This window comes from Hakea prostrata, chromosome 7, assembly GCF_041222555.1.
Source record: "Hakea prostrata isolate BN-2017 chromosome 7, UWA_Hpros_2, whole genome shotgun sequence".
Classification (NCBI taxonomy): domain Eukaryota; kingdom Viridiplantae; phylum Streptophyta; class Magnoliopsida; order Proteales; family Proteaceae; genus Hakea; species Hakea prostrata.
Window position 1 is genome coordinate 8,090,949 of NC_142606.1, and position 22,048 is coordinate 8,112,996.

At 36.1% G+C, this 22,048-nt stretch overlaps 3 protein-coding genes across 4 annotated transcripts; all 3 read left to right on the forward strand.

Moving 5' to 3' along the window:
- Nucleotides 1-1,696: 1,696 nt before the first annotated feature.
- Nucleotides 1,697-5,569, forward strand: LOC149009422 (COP9 signalosome complex subunit 6a-like). The gene is made up of 9 exons (XM_089164224.1): nucleotides 1,697-2,084; nucleotides 2,226-2,314; nucleotides 3,418-3,511; nucleotides 4,028-4,089; nucleotides 4,226-4,304; nucleotides 4,401-4,493; nucleotides 4,580-4,680; nucleotides 4,891-4,946; nucleotides 5,167-5,569. Exons 1-9 carry the CDS (start codon nucleotides 1,799-1,801, stop codon nucleotides 5,246-5,248), a joined length of 942 nt encoding a protein of 313 aa, XP_089020350.1. The 5' UTR covers nucleotides 1,697-1,798; the 3' UTR covers nucleotides 5,249-5,569.
- Nucleotides 5,570-10,427: 4,858 nt separating this feature from the next.
- MC9 (metacaspase 9) lies at nucleotides 10,428-12,326 on the forward strand. Its single transcript, XM_089162113.1, has 2 exons — nucleotides 10,428-10,852; nucleotides 11,006-12,326. The coding sequence occupies exons 1-2, from the start codon at nucleotides 10,504-10,506 to the stop codon at nucleotides 11,614-11,616; spliced, it is 960 nt and encodes a 319-aa protein (XP_089018239.1). The 5' UTR covers nucleotides 10,428-10,503; the 3' UTR covers nucleotides 11,617-12,326.
- A 1,049-nt stretch (nucleotides 12,327-13,375) lies between these two features.
- On the forward strand, nucleotides 13,376-20,782 carry LOC149009424 (putative anion transporter 6). 2 transcript variants are annotated; one of them, XR_016174591.1, is made up of 3 exons: nucleotides 13,376-14,469; nucleotides 16,886-19,361; nucleotides 19,577-20,774. XR_016174591.1 is itself a non-coding variant. In XM_089163119.1 (2 exons), the coding sequence occupies exon 2, from the start codon at nucleotides 17,039-17,041 to the stop codon at nucleotides 18,359-18,361; it is 1,323 nt and encodes a 440-aa protein (XP_089019245.1). In that variant the 5' UTR covers nucleotides 13,376-14,469; nucleotides 16,886-17,038; the 3' UTR covers nucleotides 18,362-20,782. The 2 variants fall into 2 exon arrangements, 1 of the variants encoding a protein (XP_089019245.1); XM_089163119.1 differs by having other exon boundaries at nucleotides 16,886-20,782.
- The last annotated feature ends 1,266 nt before the right edge of the window (nucleotides 20,783-22,048 follow it).

Genomic DNA, 22,048 nt, shown 5'->3' on the forward strand with positions numbered 1-22,048 from the left:
CCCACTGATTTTTGTGGTCAGGAAGCCATGGGGGATCCGGATTCTCCCTGTATTTGCTCTTTATTTACTTTTACTCAACCGTTTTATTTCTATATTTCCTAAAATGGTGAACTCTACTACTTATCTTATTACCGATGTAACAAATATCCTTCATTAGTTCCGTGGGTGGCGAAATAAGCAAAACCCCGAAATGTCGATAATGTTTCGCAGACATTTCAGGGTATACCAGTCGTTATCTCGACTCTTCATGAGCCTTTACAAGGGTTCTTTTCTGCGGGACCATTTGGTCATGTCACTTATGTTGTGTCGTTGATTCATTTTATGTATTTAGCTTTTGGGTTTAAAACTTTAAAATAATCAATTCAATATTCAAAGCGTGCAATTCAAGTTTTGATTTTTGAGTCATTAACAGGGTTTAAAACTTTAAAATAATCAATCCAAGATGCATGTAACCCAAATTTCTGATTTATGGGCCACTTTAGAGAGGAAATTTTTGAAGCACTAACAAGTGCAAAGAGAAAGCTCATCGTTGACGGTGGAGCTAGGCAAGAAGAGTTCATTGATCAATTGACGGTGAACCAGTTTATCCGGTAAACTATCAGTGAAACAAAGCAAGACAATGGAGGAAAAGAAGATAACAAAAAGTCGATGATCATAAAAGTAGCGATTTAGGGCTTTGGTGCAATTAGAGTAATTTTTATTCTTCTTCTTCTTCTTGATCATAAAATATAAGAAACGAAAAGGTGTTTCTTCTTGTAATTTGCTTCAATATTTTTCGATTTTTTTTTAGGATTTTGGTGTGACTAAAGTCATTTTCTTCTAATTCTTCTTGATCAGAAGAGTTGGAAAAAAAAAAAGTTATTTTGTAATTTGTTATGGTAACATAAATTTTGGGTTATTTCTTGCAAATTTCAGAAATTGAGATGGTTCAAATGAAATAATGAGATATCTGGTGAAATTTCAGCAATTTTACTTTTTTAAAAGAATGAGACTAATATGAGAGGAGAATGATAATTAATATCAAAGGAGAATGAGATTTAATGAGAGGTAAAAGTCTAATTTTTTAAGGGTCTGTTTGGTTACATGAATCTAAAGATTTGAAATCTATGGATTTACAAATGAAAGATTTATATCCGTTTGGTTGTGTGAATCTCTGTATTCATGAAATCTAGAGATTTACCTCTTTACATTAAAAACGTGAATATATAAATTTATGGGTATGAGGTGAAATCTAGAGATTTCATCCCTTTACTATAAAAGCATTAAACATTTGAACCATGATTCCATAATTTTTTTTAAGATGAATCTATAGATTTCATTCTAAATATTCAGGCTAACCAAACAATTTATTTTATAAATCATGACTCTAAAGATTTGAATTCTACAGACTTAAGTAATCAAACATGCTTTAATAAAAGAATCAGAAGTGAAATTTTCAATAGAGGAGAGTAAGAATGAATAAGAACCAAGTACAGGAAAGATTGAGAAATTTTCTCAAACGAGGACAAATCAAACCAACCGTTTCTGGAACTAAACCGAAGAACCGGTTCATCCGGTCACGTTGATTTACACAATCACACCGTTTTTGTTGCAAAAATTTGGTCCGAACCCTGAGTAACTCGCCCGAACTGAGTTGCAAGACTCGGTGCGGCGGGGCACCGCAACAGCCCGCACCATCATGCGCCTTAAGAGCAAACACTGTGCGCTGCTTTGGAAGCGAAGCCCTGCGTATCGTTCTCTGTGAAGGGAACGAAACTGGTGAAAGCGTCGAAGCACAGATCAACAATTCCTCCATACCATGGCGACCTCATCGAGCAGCGGACTCACCTTCAAGCTCCACCCTCTGGTGATCGTCAATATCTCCGATCATTTCACGCGAGTTAGGTCGCAAGAACACTTTGCCCATTCAAAATCCAATGAAGCCGCATCGTTGTCTCCTCCATCTTCACCGCCTAGGGTTTTCGGATGCGTCATTGGAATCCAGAGAGGACGAACAGTTGAGATCTTCAACAGTTTCGAGCTCCTTTATGACCCATCAACCGATTCCCTTGATCGCCCGTTCCTCGAGAAGAAGCAAGAACTCTGTACGTCTACTCGAAACTTAAACCACTATTCTCTTACCTGATAACGAGTTTTGTCAGTTTATACAGTTAGTCTTGGACTACTTTTAGGGTTTTGAGTTTCATTTTCTTCTTCTTCTTCTTTTTTCTCCCTTGATGAATTAGATAAGAAGGTCTTCCCTAATTTCTACATTCTCGGTTGGTACTCGACGGGGAGCGATGCACAAGAATCGGACATGAGCATCCACAAAGCTGTGAGTTGTCGATCATGTTATTTTAGATTTGCATGAGATAAAATATTGCTTTCGATTGGTTAGATAGAATCAGCTCCTTGCATTATGTGGTGGAATTTGAGTTCTCAGTCAGTACTTCGGACATTGTAAATATTAAGGAGTTAGATTTTATCATTTTGTATTAACGGGCTAGGAATTACTTGTCCACACGGATCCCAAATGGAAGACTTCCTACTTCAATTAAACTAAATTTTATATCAAATCGAGGTCCTATGGAACTGAACTCTAAATTCTCCGCTAGAACCCTGTCCTTGACCTTGCCAAAGTTGCCAGTTAATATCAGATCCTGGTGATTGTCCTCTAGTGTGATCCTTCGTATTCTAGAACTACATTAATTCGATGGCTGTAAGCAGACTGAATGGGTGAAATAGGATTTATGTAGCTCACACCCATTTAATAAGGCTTAGTTGAGCTGAGTATATCAGCCTTTCCTGATGCAAGAAGTACTAGTTTAAGGAATTTAGAAACTAAAGTCATCCTTGCTCTAAAAGACTATATTACAAGTTTTGAACTTCTGATGACAGACTGGAAGAAACCAAAAATGGCAACTGTCTTTGACCTGAAAACTGCTTGGTTATATATTTTGCTTGATCTATTTTATATTGATGCTTAATAGGAACTCTCTTTGAAGATAATTGAATACTTCCTGAACGTATGGGAAGTGGCTTTTTTCGACCATCGGTTCCAATAAATTGAAAGTTAATATGAAATGAAAAAAGAAAAACATTTATCATATTCTGCAGGTTGTTGATGTTTCAGGCTTCAGTTTCAGGATAACATAGAACCCTTTTTTTTTGGGGGGTGGGGGTGGGGGGTGGGGGTTTGGGAACAAAATAGCTTTGACTCCCTTATAAAACATTGAGTTGTGGAACATTCCGTTACTCTTGTCTTGAATGCTATCCATCCAGATGTATACATTTTCTCCGGCTCACTTGTTCTGTGATGTCTCATTGAATAATATGTTTAATATGCCTTAATGAAATCAATGAAAAGTTCAGGAGGTGTTTGTTGTAATGAGGGGAACTTATAGACCATTCTGACTACTATATCTTTTTTTGTAACAGTTGATGGATATCAATGAGAGCCCGGTCTATGTCCTTTTGAATCCTTCAATCAATCCTGCACAAAAAGATCTCCCAGTGACCATCTATGAAAGTGGTAGGTAGCCTCTTTGAACATGTGTTTTGAATCTTATAAAATTTATGTGCGTGTTATTCGATGAATTACTGTATGATTCCATTTGTGGAACCAGTTATTTTTATTATTCCTACTTTCCCTCAGTTTACTTTTTATCCTGGTTTAGCTAACCAAGAGAGCTGCGAGATTCATGTTTGTGATTTTTCCCGAGAAGTGTTTGATACCATATGGGACCAGTTATTCTTGTTATTCCTTCTTCCCCCAATTGGGTCTGTATTTCCATTTTAATGAGAAAGAGATTGAACTGCACCTCTTTTTTTTTTGAATTGACATCTTCTTTATGTATGTATTCTATTGCACTGTGTAAAAGAATTACATGAGAACCATCAAGCATGAAAGGTTGGCAGACTGGGTCCTCATGTTAGATTCTTTACTTGTTTTTAAGGAACAAAGTGATTGTCCATGTCACTTTGTTCGTGAAATTTGTCCTCTCAATTAACCCTTTTACTTTGTGGGAATGGATCATTACGACTCAAGAATTGCATGTCATTGAGGGGATTCCGCAACTGATTTTTGTTCGTGCAAGCTACACTATTGAGGTTGGTCCCCCGCCCCTCTCTCCTCTCTTTTCTGTCTTCTTTTTCCTTGTCTATTTTTGTGTTTTTTTATACATCATATGCACTGCACCATGCACTTCCCGAGGCTAGGCTTACTGACTGAATTCTTAATGTTAAGACCGTTGAAGCAGAGCGAATCTCAGTTGATCATGTTGCTCATCTCAAGCCATCTGATGGAGGCTCAGCTGCAACTCAGTGTAAGGATTTTAGGTTCAGTGTTTAATTCTACTTCATATTCTTTCCATCAGCTACCACGAGCACAAAACATAACCAGTACATGTTTTTAATTGCAGTGGCTGCACATCTTACTGGTATACATAGTGCCATTAAAATGTTGAATAGCAGAGTGAGGGTGCTGCACCATTATCTTCTTGCCATGCAAAAGGGTATCTAGCTGACCTTAAAGTAGTAGGAACAGAAAAGCTTCCCTGGGGTCCTCTTAGTTTGATTATTTTGCTTAATGGAAATGCAGGTGATATTCCTTATGAGAACTCATTGCTGAGGCAAGTCTCAAGCCTCCTCAGAAGATTGCCTGCAATTGAATCAGCAAAATTTCAAGATGATTTCTTAATGGTGAGTACATTAATCCTGTCTAAGGATACATTCTCGGTCAACTTTGATCGTGTCAAAATCGTGGCCCTTCATATTTATAAGAAAACTCAAGATTCTCTTTTGAGAATTGTATGGTTTTCTTGATTATTTGGATTTTCTTATTCTGACTCACTTGTCAATGCTTCTTTACATGAATTAGTTTTTGATTACTGATGGTCTGTTGTCTTCTAGGAATATAATGACACTCTCTTGATTACTTATCTTGCTATGTTTACCAACTGCTCAAGGTATTGATGCATCCTCTCCTTTTTCTTCTATTATTTACAACTCTTTCTCCCTCACACACGTATTTGTTCGATTATTATGTGCTGTTTATGCTTGAATGTCAGTGTAAACGAACTACACATTAACTACCACCCTCATGCGTGCATGCATGATCGTCAACATAAACACAGGAAACTTTTTTTTTTTTTTTCCTTGCCTCAAAATGACTCTGTTTCTTTGCAGTACCATGAATGAGCTGGTGGATAAATTCAACACTGCATATGACAGGCATAGTAGGAGAGGGGGTCGGACTGCTTTTATATAGGAAAATTGTGATTGTGCAGAGCTCTTCCAGCTTGGCATCTTTTGTGTGGCTAGAGAGAGGTGTCATAAGAAGTCAAAGATCATGTACTTGAATTAACAAGAGAAAGAGAGAAAAAAAGGTTTAGGTTGATCTAATGTAGTAGCAGAGGTTATTTTCATTGCTGCATTTAGTGTAAAAGCATATGATTCAATTCAATTTACTAGTTGAGCTTATTTTCATTGTTGTGAATTGCTTCAGTACTATTTTATCCTTGATCTTCTATTAATGAAGTTGTGAATTTGTTGCCCGTCTTCTGCCATAGCTCAGGCGGATCTGGACTCTGGACTGTAGGATGTGCTATTAATTTTGCGTTGCTCTTTCTTTCTTTTTTTTTTTTTTTTTTGGGGGGGGGGGGGGACTGTCAAAGATAAATTCATATTAAGACACTCGCTTAGAGTCATTAAACAAAGAGTCTACTGCAAAAGATGGTGGAGACAGCCACCAGACTTCAGGAAACTTAAGACATTTTGGCCCAATGAGCAAAGATATCTACCATGCCATTAGAGGATCTACTTACAAACCCAAACCAAAGGCTCAAAACTGGACTGTAACTTCAGAATCTCTTGCACTAGACCCTTGCTCACCCAATCCAATGAAGGAGGCAATTAAGTGCAGGAACTGCATCTAAGCAATCAGAAAACACTGTCCGCTCAGAAACATTCAGGGAGGTAGCAAGCAGGAGACCTGTCTCAATGCTTCCAGTTCAACTGCAGATGTGAACCCAAAACCAAAACTGGACTTTGCAGCAAAGAAGCCACCACCAGGGTCTCACAGTTAGCAGTGAGAGTCAGCATCCTACGCACCATCAGTATACAGAGTATAATGGGATGCATCCACAGTAAGGCCTGGAATACTTGCTGATATAGGATAGAAACTCCTGGTTGAGGCTGCGAGCTAGAGTCTTATAAAGAAATATTGTTCATTTGTCTAGATAAGTCTTTCATAAACTGTGAAAGGGAGAAGACACTCTGGACAACATTTCTGTCCGTCCAGATTAACCAGCAGATTGTACTCCACACTGAATCCAGTAACCCAGAGTCAACCGATGCTGAACTTGGAAGAGATGAAATGGGCATTTCCCAAAAATAGACTTGACATCAATTCGAAGGGTGATGCCTTCCAGCACTCTCGTGCACAAGTACAGTAGAAAAGAGAGTGAACTAAGGTTTCAAAACCAGCAACACATACAAGACATGGGTGCGTTTGTTTGCAGAGGTGGGGTGCGAAAATACATGTGGGTCCCATGTATAGTGGGGTGAGGGAGAAGGAAAGAAAATGGTTTTGTGGAAAAGTGATAGTGGTGGGTCAAATTTTTTACTTTTCCAAATTTTTTCACAAAGTCCCACAGCTTTTGTGGAATTTTGAAAATGTTTGGAGTGAAAAAGTTGGGTTATCACTTCATCTTCATCTTACTTTTCCATCCCAAACAACCAAACAATTCAAACTTTTAGAATTTAAGGAAAAGTAAGAAAAATTTATTTTTTTAAAGAATTTTTTCACCACACCTTTATTCCAGCAAACAAACGCAGCCTAGGGTTTGGTGTACAATTTCTATCAAATACTCATTTAATTCATGGGAGCCAAGTTGCACCATCTTCTTACATTCTAATAAGAAGATGGATGGATGGGTTTATCTTGAAGATTGAATTAACTTATTGATGAATTTGGAAGATATTTTTATTTTCTTGTGATACTTCTTCCCTCAAGTGGAAAAGACCATTGTTTATAATGGCTACACATGTTTCTAATACCATATGTCATTACAGTGATTTTATAACCTTTTGTAGGCACTCTAATCTTACAAACTACTAAACAACATAATATGGGTCTTATATCCTCTTGTGCACCAAGTAGTGAAGGATCTATAAGAGTCCAGATCCTCTCCGCCCTAATGGGCGTTTTACCAATCCTTTCACCCCTCTCTGGATAGGTGACACATGGCCTGTCCATGATACACGAGCAACCTAGGTGATTGGGGGGATGGGCTCTATGTTGGGGAATGTGCTGTCTGAGTGAAGAAGATCTTGATCACATCTAAAAACCAATGTATGACTTTGTTTGAAGTTTAATGTATAATTTTTTAATATAATGGCATCGATCATGTGTTTGACTTGACCCATAAATTGGAAGAAGAAAAAAAAAGAAGATTATTGAAGATATTTTTTGGTTTGGTCCCCACAAAAAAAAAAAAAACTTTCTAGATTTTAAACTCTTCCACATTTTAAAACTCCTTCCCATCCCATAACCAAATAAAAAAAGGTTTTTTAGAAAACAACCTAAATATTTTATGGTTTTTTTCTTAAAAAGCTTTTTGTTGTCTTGACTATTTTTTGTGGTTTGGGAGATTCATTTCACATTTATGTCTGTCATGGTTATGGAGAGTACTTCTATATAGTTAATTAATAAGGAAAAATAACTTGGGGGTGAGTATGGTAATGTCTGTGAGGTTGAACGCAGAGAAGAGAAAATGTGAATGAATGTGTATAGTGGCAGCATTTTGAAAAATATATATATGTATAGATGCAGGCTGGCAGCATGGATGTCATTTCATATTATATGTTATAAGCTTCAAAGAGGATGATGGGCCTTTACTTATATACCTTCCTCACCATATGCATAAGAAATGTTTTGTGCCTCTTGCATTAGAATCACACTCATAGAATTATATACAAGATGATAGAGGAATTTTCATACTAAATTTAATTCATAAATGTTATTCATTGAAAAGTTTTTTTTTTAATGTTTTTTCATAATAAAAAAAAAATTAGAATATTTATTGAAGACTGCAATTTTTTTTGAAATAATGATGAAAGATTATATGTAGAGATATCCTACCCACATTTCCTAATGGATAAGATTTTTCTAGTGTTAATTTTTAGTTGATTTTTATTTTTATTCTTATGTTTATTTTCTATTTTAAACTATAAAGGTTCAAGAGTTATTGTTACAGCTGAATTGCAGAAGAAATGAAAACAAAATTCAATTCAAATTTGAGCGGATTTGACCAGTCTAACTTTTTGTTTTATGAAAATTTAAAAAATAAAAAAATAAAAATAAATGAATTATCGCACAACATAAAATAACGACCTATTGACCAGCCGACTTATAGTTCTAACTTCTAAGAAAACTCCTAAAAGAAAAACTAAATAAAATTTGTTTTTTTTATTGAAAAATCTAAATGAAATTTACATTGAAACATAAAATAATAAGTGATCGTCCTTTGAGATTGTAGTTCCATGAAAATAAATTTTGAAAAAAAACTATAAAAAAATTGAAATATTGTGTAATTTGAAATACCAAGTTACCAACCCATCAAATTTTAATTTAGTGATAAAGAAAAACTATTAATAACAAAATAAACCAGGGGAAAAAAACAGGTCACCCTTATTCGAGTCTTCTTATTTAATTAGTCCTGCCTACTTAAATTTTTTTGACTTTTTCAATTAATGACCTAGTCATTGTGGGTTTGTACAAAATCAAAGGAATAATCAAGTTCAAAATTTGGATAGCCTTCTTGATGACAATATGTCTACATATTATCGATAGAATGATTCTTATTGATATTTCCCCAAGTAAACTTGAGGGAGAATGAACACATGAGTCATGACCTTTTGAATTACCCTTTCAAGTTAACATAGCAAGTGTCCTCCTTTGATAGAATTTTTCTTTCTTTTTTTTTGCTTTGTTTTATACTTTTTTAAAATTTTGGCTGAAGAAGTAATAAACTTTAATGCAGTGATTTATGTTGGCATTCCATACATTTGATCATTCATCCTCAAATATTTGAGAAAAAATTTCACCTATAATCTCTTCATAATCCAAATATCATGCGTCAACTTAATCTCATCTCAACTATCTGTCTATTATAGAAAATGAAGAATACCATTTAATTTATATCTACACTTGTAGTTACTTCGACAATCTTTAAGGTGCTCCAAAAAAAAATATGACCTCATTGTTTCATCCTTTTAGTTTATCACATAAGCTATCTAACACAAAAATGACATTCATGTCATTTTCAAATTACTTTTGAAAATCGACTTCTTAAATTAAACTTATTCTTTTTTTCATTTTCTAGGTGAACTAGGGTCAAACTTCAAAGCAATAAATATCACACATTAAAGATAAAAAATGATTAAATAAGAGTTCGAATACTTTCGAGACCAGGGGTGAAACACGCTTTATATTAATTATATAAAAACTTCCTTGAGGATGTAGTCACGTAAGCTGACCCAGATGAACCTCATCTCCTAGAAAAACAAGTGGACTAAATAAAGACATCCTTTTACTATAAATCTTCTTTCACTTGCTTATGCGATAGACATTATGCCTTTTTGCTAAAGATAATTGTTGTCAAAAGATAAACTATACTTATTAAGACATATAAGATATAACAAATCAATTCAAAAAGCTTAAATTACATACGAAATCACAAATGATACGAAACTTATACGTTTATGTAGTTAATGAAATTCGTACACTACAAGTTTTTTGTGGTGATGATCTCTAGGGAGGATCCCTTGGTAGTGTTTTATTTACTCAAAACTTTTTATTGGTTAATGAGTTATGCCGACCACTATGGATTAGTGCCCTAATTTAAGGAAAGGTGGCCAATAATCCACACCACTTGCAACCACGATATATAATGCCAAATGGCACTTTCCAATTGATTATTATTCTCCAAATTTGTTTAGATTTAAGTAGTTTTAATTGACTTAGATTTAGTGATAAGTAATGGATCTTAAGAAATTATAGTATATATGATGAACCAATTCAAGAAGGTTAGACTAAACTTGACACTAATATTAAGATAATAACAACACGTTTCCACCTCTTAACGACCCATTTCTTGATATTGATAACTGAAGAGATACAAATTCATTTCCATTTTATAATGAGACAACCAATCAATTAATAAGGCCATTTGCTTCAAGAATACCCAGAAATTTCTTAGATGTGAAACCAAGTAATTTAAACCAATTCAACCTGAACCCATGTTTTAGAGAGAGAAACAGGCACACACAGAGTTGGCTTGTACGCAAACGTCAAAGAAAACAATAATAAATGATGGATGAACGTGAGAAGATGTTTCTGGGTACAAGAGAATCTCCATCCCTATATAAAGAGATGGAAAAGGAGATCAGTTTTGCAAGAGAAGGAACTCTCAAACTCAGAATTTGATTAATATAGAGATTCGAAGCTTCTGATCCATTAAAATGCAGAAGGGTATGAAGAGATTAGCTACATTGGTGGGTTGCAACTATGCCAACACCAGAAACGAGTTGTATGGTTGCATAAACGATGTTGTTGCCATACGAGAAGTGCTGATCAGCAGGTTTGGGTTCGAACCAGCCAATATCCAGTTCTTGACAGATCAACCTGGTTCACCAGTCATGCCTACTGGAGCTAATATTCTGAAAACACTTAACAAGATGATCGATCAAGCTGAAGATGGCGATGTTCTTTATTTCCATTACAGTGGGCATGGAACCCGGATTCCTAGAAAGGGCAATTCCTCCCTGCAAGATGAAGCCATTGTTCCTTGTGATTTCAATCTCATTACCGGTAAGTACACAAATTTGTTTCAATGATATTAGATTCATATATAAAGAGAGACTGTTATGAGTGTATGAATAGGTTACCGGAATTGATTCTAACTTGTTCCATCAGCTTCGGAGCTTTTGACTAACACTGGGTTTCTTTAATTTCTCCCAACAGATGTTGATTTCAGGAAGCTTGTGAACAGGTTGCCTGTGGGAGCAAGCTTCACCATCCTTTCAGATTCATGTCACAGTGGTGGCCTAATTGACAAGGAGAAGGAACAAATCGGCCCTTCTGCTCGTCCAAGATCAATTAAAATTGATGGACTTAAACCAAGGGCAATCCCATATGAATCAGTACTTGAACACCTCACTACCGTCTCCGGCATCGAATCGGACGACATCGGTTCCCACTTATGTCAAGCCTTTGGAGAAGATGCCAGCAGCAAATTCCAACCAGAAGAACACAAGCTTCTGGGTGCTGCTCCTGTAAGGCCTGATGCAGGAATTTTACTTAGTGGGTGTCAAGCAAATGAGACATCTGCAGACATGAGTGCTTCAGATGAGACTGAAGGTAAGGCATTTGGAGCATTCAGCTATGCAGTTCAGATGGTGTTGAAGGCTCATCCAGCTCCACTTAGCTACAGAGAAATTGTTACAAAGGCAAGAAAGTATCTGTTTGAGCAGGAGTTTGAACAGCACCCTTGCTTGTATTGCACTGATGAGAATGCTGAGAAACCTTTCTTGTGGCAACCAGAACAACAACCACCCACCAAAGAAAAGGCATAGATGGGCTTGGGGTTACTGGTTATATTATCTTGCAGTTTACTGTTTAGCTCATGGGCCATTGGAACTTTGAAGAGAAATAAAGTTTTCATTGATGTTCTTGTAATAACTACCATCACCTGATACGCTTTGGTGATGTTATGATTTCAACTAATGCAGCTAGCTTGGGTGGTGTCTTCTTGTGGTGACACGTCTTGTATCAGTTCAACTTCTAGTCTTTTACCAAGGAAAGAAAAAGTCTTGTATCAATTCCAGAAAAAAGGAATGTCTTGTATCAATGTATATCTCATATTCATTGGGGGAATAGGCCTTTTTAATTTTATTTTTCTATTATTACTAGGGTTGTAGGGTCTCACCTCTAACAAGTGGGTTTCCTATTCCTATGAAATGTTGAGTGTTTCCATCGTTCCATATAAGAAAATTTGACTTGAAAATTCTAACCCAATAAGAAGGAATTGATGTGGGCCTAAAAACAAATGTGGGTTGTGCAAGAATAGGTCAAAAAAATTCAAATTAAAAGAGAATATACACCAAAGGTTTAACCTAGGACCACAAGCAAATAAATATATTCATCCAAGAAAAAAAAAAAAACTTAAAATTATGGCTGAGAAATTAATTTCATCTACCAATATAGTCTATCTTCGATGCAATAATGATAAATGAAAAATTAGGTGAACCATAAAGTGAAGGATGTTTAAAAATTTAAAGGAAAAAACTTTGCAAGGAATGTGGCGTCTAGATTATACTTCTTATCATAGTAAAAGCATGATACTTTCATTGGCCAGTGCGTGCATATGGACCACATTTTTTCATGTTTAATGCGTTTGAAACCACTCATTTTTCATAAATTTAATGTCATTTTTTTTAAAGATTTATCTTTTTGTGATGAATGACCAAATAAAAATTCAATGACCTATGATGATATAAACTTTTTCCTCTTATTATGGTTGATGGGGTGATATGACTTTAAATGATATTGAGATATCATACCTATTTGTAGTTTATAAGCGAACTAGATTGTGACATCTCAACTTCAACTTTACAAATGCATGGTCGCTCCCAACCCATGGAACAGTGAAGATAAATGCAGGCAGCTCTAAAGATAGGTGAAAGTAAAGATGACTTAGGGTTGTTATCAGTTTGCAGGTCTTCCCTTTTTTGTAGCCTCTTAGGTTGAATATTTTGATAAAATTTTGGTTGGAGAAACTCTAGCTCTCAGGAGTGGTGGGCTACAAGCTTTAATAGAGACCTATGATCGTGTGCAGTTGGAATTTGACAATTTTGGAGTTGATCAAGAGCATCAAATTTGCAAATCATAGTCTTTCAAGCGATATTGTGTGGTATATCTCCTCTCCTTGGCTATAGAGTATTTGTAATTATGTTTCCTTGGCTTAGTCTGCTCAAATAAAAGTTTTATTACAAAAAAATAAAAAAAATAAAAAAGCTCAACCAACCCATGGACACCCTCAATGTGACTTTTTGAGCTACAATAATCCTAAATTTCAAGGGGTTGATATTCTTATTATTCAAAGGAAATCTTACATTTATTAATCTTAAAAACCCATAAATTTTGGATTAATTACCTATTCTATGTCATGTCCTAATTGTTTTTTCAAATAGCTTCTTATTTCTTTAGTCAAATTTATTTTACAAAATACGTTATTAAAGAAAAAAGGAAGAAAAAAAAAAAAGGGTAAAGAGAGGAGATAAATATAAGTTTTCCGTTTATTAAATTGTAAGTTTTTGTTTTTAGACAGTTGAACAATTTCTAGATATTTTATAGGTTCTGATTCTGGTTTCGGATCTTGCATTCTTACCCAAGAAAAAGATTTTGGTTCCTGATCTTCACAATGGGGATGGTTTAAATCGAACCTATTACGAAGCCGAAAAAATCGACGGAAAGTTATTTAGTTCACTTTTGAGAGTTGCGATAAATCTGAGAAGCGGGTTGGTTGAGTTTCAAATCCAGAGGTTAAAAGGATTAACCATTTGGGCAGATTTTGCAGCAAATTGAGAAGGGTTACAAGTTTTGTTTGCTTCTAAAAGTTGACTCATACAGTCTTATTTTTGTATGTTTTTCGACCCAACTCTACCGACATGAGATCTTCAAGCAGAGAACATAGGTGATTAATTAATTTGAGAATCCAAAGCAATGCTGGCATCTCCAAGTTTGTCCTGTTTCTGCCAGAATTTCTACCTTTTTGCTGTGCCCAGATTTCAGTGTGAGTGCAGGTGTGCACAGCAGTTCAGTATAGAGAAGAGTTACTCCCTTGTAGAATCTACGGACCAAAATTCACGTCCAGCGAAGAGGAGAGTCTCTCCTCAGTAAAATCTATGGACCAAAATTTACCAGTTTGTTTGAAGGTCAGCTCCAAGAATCCTTTTGGCTAGAACCCTAGCCAATCAATCTCAGTCGGAGGCTTTTTAGTTTTGCCGATTTGGGTTGTGGTCTAAACGAGCTGGGCCTACTCAAGCTTTCCTCAGCTGGGGCTTGTTGAAATCTCTGCAACTGCTCTCGCAATCACGAGTTTCTCTTCGTTGAAGTGTCAACTACTACTTATCTGTATTTATTTCCTTCATTTTTTTTTAATGTTGTAAAGACTGAACAGTTGAGTTAGATGACCCGGCTGTTTTGTATTATATTCGGTTTCTTAGTAGTCTTTATCGGGTTCCATTGGGAAGAAAACAAAAGACCCAGCGGACACAGTAACTGATGTAAGGTGTTTGTTCATTTTCATCATTTTCAAGACTGGTTCTTCGGTCATCCTCTCTTGTGACAATCTACTCTGTTGTCTCAAGGGGGTTTCTGTTTAGAAGGAAAAAAGATTTGGTTTCTTGACGGGCATTCATCTCCAGGTTGGTTTCTCTCTTTATTTCAGTTTTGATTTATACCTAGGGGTAGGTAGATTGGAAGCTCTACGTAGATTTGTTTCGGTTGGATTTGCAGTTCCCAGTTTCATTCCTTGCTGGGTTCCTGATTTCCTTAATTATTCTTCATAATATTCTCCGAATGGGTTTTGTTGAATTTTGAGATGATGACTTTCTTTTTTTTCTTCTTTTCCCTCCGGGTTTGGTTCATTATTGTTCTTGTATTGCTGATACTGTTTATATCTTTTAGATTTTTAGGCATTCCACATAGATACTCCAAATCTACAATGCCAGAAAGATTGAAAAATTGGACGAAATTTACACTGGACGAAAGCATACTATTCTTTTACCCCTTTTTTTTATATGTTGTTTACTAGTAGGGATTGGGTTTGGACTCAATTCCGGTGAATTTCATCTGATCCGATAATTATAGAGTGGCATTTTCCCGTGTCATTGCTTAGTTCTGGGTCTTAGCTTGGTGTTTGATAATATTTGAGATTCTTGGATTTTCTGGATAGTTTGTGCTTTAAAGTAGATGTAGTATGGAACCATCTTTTTTGGTACTTAGTGCTAAAAGTGAAAGCTAAAAGTAAACTATCTTGCTCTCTTTTCCCTCATTTTACTTATTTTCAGACGCTATATATTTCTCTTTCCCTCAGCATGGTAATTAGTTGGATCTCTGAACAGATCACAAATCTTAGGATGGTCAATTAAATATTTCTGGGAGACTATTCCACCCTAAGTTAAACAGATGGTATGTTCCATGTGGTTTTCATCTGGTCATTTGTTACGTATCTTTTCAGGCGGGGATGTTTGATATTATTATGGTTTTTATTGGCCTTTGTAATGATAAAACATGCGGACGATAGCAGTCCCTTTTTAATCAACAGTATCTTTTACAGCTTAAACCATTTTATGGATTGATATTGATTTGATAACTCTGCTTTTGTTTCCTTCCTAAGTTATCTCCCTCTCTCTGTCTTAAAATTATGACATAGGATTCACAGAGCCTGTACTCAATTGCATTGTTCTCTAGGAGCTCTTTTAAGATTTTTTGTATTTCTATGTTCACGCCAGCACCCTCCTTTCTCATTTTAGGTTCCATTTCCCTTTCCTCTTTATGCTTTCTAGGTGAGTTGAGAACCTGACAAATGGTTCTTCCAAGGTGGGCTTTCTGTTACATACACTTAACACTCTAATACCCATTTTTTATATTTTAGGTAATCTATGATTCAGGCCACAAAAAGTTGGAAATGATAAACAAAATCGAAAAGCCTAAAACATAGAAAAGATATGCAAAGGTTCTGAACTTCTTCCGCTGATCATATTCCTTGATCTTCACAGTTGGTGCCTTGGTGGTACCTTAAGGTGGAGTTTCTCAATTTTTTGGTTGCACTTGGTTGGAATGAGAATGATATCAATATTTAGATACCCAGTTGATGGACGCATGATAGTGCTCATGGTACTTACGTTCTGGTGTCTTATGTTGCTTTGAAGTTGAAAACGAAGATTTGGGCTCATCCCCCTTAAGTGCTTTTGGATATGCTGATCAATACCTTCTGGAGGTTATTTGACTCTGCATAGTTTTCAGCTGTTCATGATGGAGCTTGTGCTTCTAATGTCCCTTTTTGTTGGTTTCTTGTTTTTGGTAAAGAAGGAAAGGATATCACATTCTTGCTAGTGGTCAACATTGCTAGTTATATGGTGAAGTAGTTTGAACCATGTAACGAGAAATAATGGAAGGCATACAACATATTAGTTATCAACAATGAGTACTGTAATTTCTTTTGAACCTTTGAAGTTGAATTGGATTTCTTTTGGTGAGCCTCAGAACTGGCAGCATCGCGTTTGACATGAACCCTTCTTTATAGATCGTTTCTCTCTTTTTATGAGCGCAAGCCGACTACAAAAGTTACATCGCTTTTCTTTGTAGGGGAAACTAAGGATAAAATCCCAAAAAATAGAGATTATATTCCAACTAATAACTGGTAGAAGGTACTTAGTTTGATGAATTTCTATAAAGGGCGTCTACATGTTGAGAGGTGAGGAGCTGACTGTAATTGTTTTCTTTTGGGACTCTGCCTTGGTCATAGTGACAAATCCAAAAGAATGATGTTTGCTTTGAGTTCTAAATTGATTTTGATTGTGTTAATTCTTGTTGTGGCTCCTTGGGTGACTTCTTTGAATTCCTGCATTTTGTACCATTGCCTGAATCTGCTGGTGAGTCAAGTTGATCCCACCAGTTACTCTCTTGTTGTTTTGCTTTTTGCTTCATGCCCTTTTTTCTCAGGTCCTATCTAATCTAATGCATGCTTATAGTTGTTAGCTTGTTGCACAATAATATATTTAAACTTAACAGTTGTAGATTTGTTCCCTGATGATTACCCCACATTCTCCTCTTCAGGTTTCAATAATTTTTTGAAGTGTTCAAAAGCACAGCAAATATGGCCTTCAATTCCTTTGATGCCCCTGGAGGATTGGGTAAACGGAGTGGAGAATGATTAGTCAAGCTGAGCTGATACATGTGATATTTTATGTTGGGAACTTTTAATACATAATGAAGAAGATAAAATTTCCAAAACGGTATGTGATCGTCATTCTAACCTTCATCAGCACATGTGTTTGCTATGTGGAACGTGTGGGCTTTCCAATTGCTTACACAGTTTCTGCTGATGCTGCTGGAGTGAGCCAGTCTAGCAAAGGCACTATACTGTCCACATTCTACTATGGGTATGCTTGCTCACAAGTGCCAGGAGGATGGGCAGCACAAAGGATGGGTGGAAGGCGTGTTCTCCTCCTCTCGTTTGTCTTATGGTCTTTGACTTGTGCTTTGGTTCCCCTAGATCCCAACCAAGTCTATATCATGGTGATGGCCCGCTTACTTGTTGGGGTAGCGCAAGGTTTTATATTCCCATCCATACACACAGTCCTAGCACAGTGGGTCCCTGCAAATGAACGATCACGGTCGGTGTCTCTCACGACTTCTGGCATGTACCTTGGTGCAGCAGCTGGCATGCTTTTTTTACCAAGTTTGCTAAAATTTAATGGACCCCAGTCAGTATTTTTAGCTGAAGCACTTCTGGGTGCTTTCTGGTCACTACTTTGGTTCAAATATTCTGGAGACCCACCTTTCTCCGATTATCCTAAGGCTACTGTTGGCTTTGGGGAATCTGTACTGCCAATCAGAGGTGGGAAGCTGAAGGCCGAAAATGGTGGAAGTATGGGCCGTGCTGCCAAAATCCCATGGAAACGAATATTCTTTAGTTTGCCTGTTTGGGCAATTTTGGTGAATAACTTCACTTTTCATTATGCATTATATGTGCTGATGAATTGGTTGCCCACATACTTTGAACTAGGCCTGCAGCTTAGTCTTCAGGAGATGGGTTATTCTAAAATGCTGCCTTACCTTAACATGTTCATATTTTCCAATATTGGTGGAGTGCTTGCAGACTACTTAATCACCAGAAGGACTTTGTCTGTGACCTGGACTCGCAAGGTTTTGAATACTATTGGGTTTCTGGTTGCTTCTCTTGCATTAGTTGCGCTTCCAATTTTCAGAACTTCTGACGGGACTGTCATTTGTTCTTCATTGGCACTTGGTTTCCTTGCTCTGGGTAGGGCTGGTTTTGCAGTAAATCACATGGATATTGCTCCAAGATATGCAGGAATTGTAATGGGAGTTTCTAACACTGCTGGAACATTGGCAGGCATTGTTGGAGTTGATCTAACAGGAAAGCTTCTTGAAGCTGCAAAAGCAGCTAATATGGATCTTTCGAGTCCAGAGAGCTGGAGATTAGTTTTTTCAATCCCAGGATATCTCTGTATTTTCAGTTCCATTGTATTTCTTCTCTTCTCAACTGGGGAAAAGATTTTTGACTGAGATGGTTAGCCCAGTAACTTTAAAATGTGTTACTCTAACCTGATGGAAACTTCAATAGATTTCTTTTTAAGGGAATTCTCTCAGATGTACTTCGAGCGCATTGTTTGGCTACAAAACAATATAGTTTTTAATGTTTACAGCAATAAAAGGTTTACGTATCGATTTTGTGTAGCAGAGCTCAGTATTTTATGATTGTGTAAATTATCTATGTCCATTTACTTACTATCGAAAAGTCTAATGTTTGCTGAGCTTACTATCTGTGTTTTTAAGTAAAGATAGAACTTAACTGGAGCTTGGAGGGGGAGTTTACTTGATGAGAATGGATCAAACTTGCTCATTTGAAGACTTGACGGCTGCGAGATCCCAAGGTTTTAATATTGGTTCAGAGATTTCCCAGACCAAGATTTGATGTTATTATTTGATCTTAGTTACACAATCTGTAGTGTTACTCCTAAATAAATTTAAGCTCCTAACTGTTAATTTGGGTAAGTGGAAATAGTAGAATTGATCTAACAAAAAAGCATGTGTCATCACTATGTGCTGGATTGCTTTGATCTAACTGCAACTACTGCTTGTGCAGTTGCATGATAGGTAATTTTAAGTGGTTATGTAAGAATTTTAAAAAGTTAATCTACTTTATTTTCCAAGTGAAGGTCCAAATTGTTAAATGCTCTTTGATCTGCTACAGTTTGGTGATGATTTTACTAGAATAATATGAAAAGATTTAGGGCATAATCACCAATTAGCATCTGATGAAAGTTAAATGTGTAAATTTTTGGTATGACTCATTAATGCCATTTTTTTGGAACGGTGGGGATTGAGGTGACTGTTGTGTCCTTTAATATCTGTTATATGTGTCATCTTGTAGCATAGTTTCCTTCTGGTTTGGTACCGCTACCTGTTTCAACAGCAAACAGTATGTGTCTGAAAATTTGTAGAAGATGATTCTTGTCATGTCATTTTTCCTTTAAGTCAGGCAAGCAATCATCTGAAAATCATCGTAAGTTGATACATACATCTAAGTTTCATATCTTGGACATTTCTTTCATCTTCATCATTTGCAACTCATCTTGAGGCAGATTTTGTGGTTTGAATTTTCATTCCATTTTGAATTCAAAGAGTTTTTGAAATGTTTCCCCTACCATTTTGCTTTAAGATTCCTCCCTTCTCATTTGGTAACTTTTGCCTTTTCTTTTCACATATTAACCATGACAGGCACAAGATCAAGACTCTGCAGAGGTTGAAAACCAAGTAACTTGCTAGCAACTGTTTCAGATCAGTATTGATTTAATCATTGTAGACTTCCATGGAAAAATTTTGCATAGAAAGAACCATAAGCAGTAAACCATGTTTCTATATTTTTGTATGTTGTTGAAGCATGTAAGTGTATTTTTCGTTGAACTTTTTACAATCAGATGCAGCACCATACATTTGCATTTTGGATGGATAACATAGTTCTTGTATAATTCATTAATGATTTGCAACTAACTTCCTAGGGTTTGAACAGGATCCTATTCCAAAATTTTTTGCTGAATAGAACCCCTGAAACATCTAGTTAATCACTACCAAATTGTTGGGCAGGATTGTTCCATATTTTTCTGATTGGATGAGCATTACGGTCTTATTTATGGTTTGTCCACTCAGACACTGTATGAGATGTTTAAGTTTCGAGTCTTTTGTGTCTTTGAGGGGAGTTTTCTCTGTATTACCCATCTGATATACAGGGCTTGTATTCTCTACCATGATTTTTGCATCACTGCTAGTCATGTATAAACTCTCACACTTTTAGCTTCTGTCTGTTACACTTAGTTATTGTTCATATCTACTCCATGGACAAGGATCACTTAGTTGGCCATGTAACCATGTTTTTATCTGCTGTGGAGTGGTTGAAACTGGAAAAAGGCATACACAAGTTGCTGAAACAGTGCTGTTTGCTTTTGGTCATTTCAACCTGTATACAGTTCATGTTGCAAAATGCAGGTCTCTTTTTTAACTATGTTTGAGAGGGCTACTCTACCATGGCAGACTCATGAAAAATGTTGAATGGTGAACCAGACAGCTGAGGTGGACAGTCCAGAGGGTTTTCTATCTATCCAACTCAGGAACTCAATCCACTTGATGGTTAACAGATGAGTATCAATTATAATGGAAGTTCATGAAAAATCCAGGAATTTGGATTGATTCGAATCATCAAGCTGATCTACCATGCTCAGGTACATCCATAGTTTAAAGTCATCTACGGTAGTGATAATTTTGATTCAACTCATGCAACTCAAAACAGTTGAAGACTCAGAGAAGGTTTAAGGCAGGGAATCCAAGTTGGTTTGATAATTTGATAAGAAGAATAGAAAAAGTTTTAAGGGGGGGAGGGTAGTATAGTCATGTTCTTAGTTTGTGAAACTAAAATGATTTATTAAATTTCAAATTCTTGTTGCTTTTATGGTTCAACTAAAGCAATAATTTATTACAAAATTTGGCATGTATCTTTTAGAAAAATAAGTCCACTAATTTGGTGAGAAATTTAAAGAATCTGTACCATTTGACAGTCATATTTAGAAGATATATTTAAATATAAAGTGAAAAATGAGAAAGTTTGGTTTACCAATAAAGGGATAATTTGAACATCTTACAAAGTCGTCAGAGAAGAAGCAAACGGTTGCTTTATTAGGTGGAATCATTAAAGCAGCATTCCTAATTTTCTTTCTTCTTAGCCATTGGACAAAAATCTATGAAGGACAGCTAAGTCTCTCTCTCTCTCTGTGTTCTTTTTGTCTTTAAACTTAAAGTCTCTCCTTATTGAAGATTTTCAACCAATCCACTAATGGTGGAGCATGATAAAGAAAGATAAAAACCATTCATTAGGGTTGCATTGGTCAACACATTTGTGCCGTGGAAGTGTTCTTCAATGGCATCTTTCCACTTTATGTTATCATAGGAAACACTTTTTTTAAAACGATAGAGCATATTTCCATTATTTTTTATGGGAACAAAAAAAGAAAAACACAATTGGTTGCCCTTAGAAGAAAAAGAAGGTTTACCCCCCCCAAAAAAAAAAAAAAGCAATAAAATAGGAAGTGAGACAGTGAGTGTTGTACCAATTTTGTTTTGGTTTTGAATTGGTGGTTCAATTGAGTTCATGACCTTCGATCAATGAATCTGAGTTGATATGGGGTTTGATCCTATTTCTTTGAGACAGTGTAGGAGTATTCAAACTCGACAACAGAAAAAGTCTGAGATGATCAATACTTCGAATTTTAGAAGATGTAATTGGAAATGATTAGATTTCAAAGTCAAGTCCTATCTAGATGGGATCCTTGATATATGAATCAACGTGGACAAACCCATCTGCTAAAGAATCCACATGGCAATTATGGAAGTTGCGTCTCAACCTTGGTCTAATGCCAACTGTACTCTTAACGTGTCACGCGAAGATTAGAATAAGAGTTAAAGTGGAAAACATAGGCCAACATATTAATCTATATAAACCACATCCCCTTCCCAATCAGATTATTGCTGAATTTTGCGTATTGCATATGATATTCGGATTATTCTTTCGGCTCTGCAATTCTAAAATTATGAGCATTTGCACTCCATTTGTGGAGGATGGTGTTTTTTTCATTCATTGACTTGATTGTCGGGAGTAGTTATCTGAGTAACACGACTGATCTGCTCTCATTCTTTGTTGTC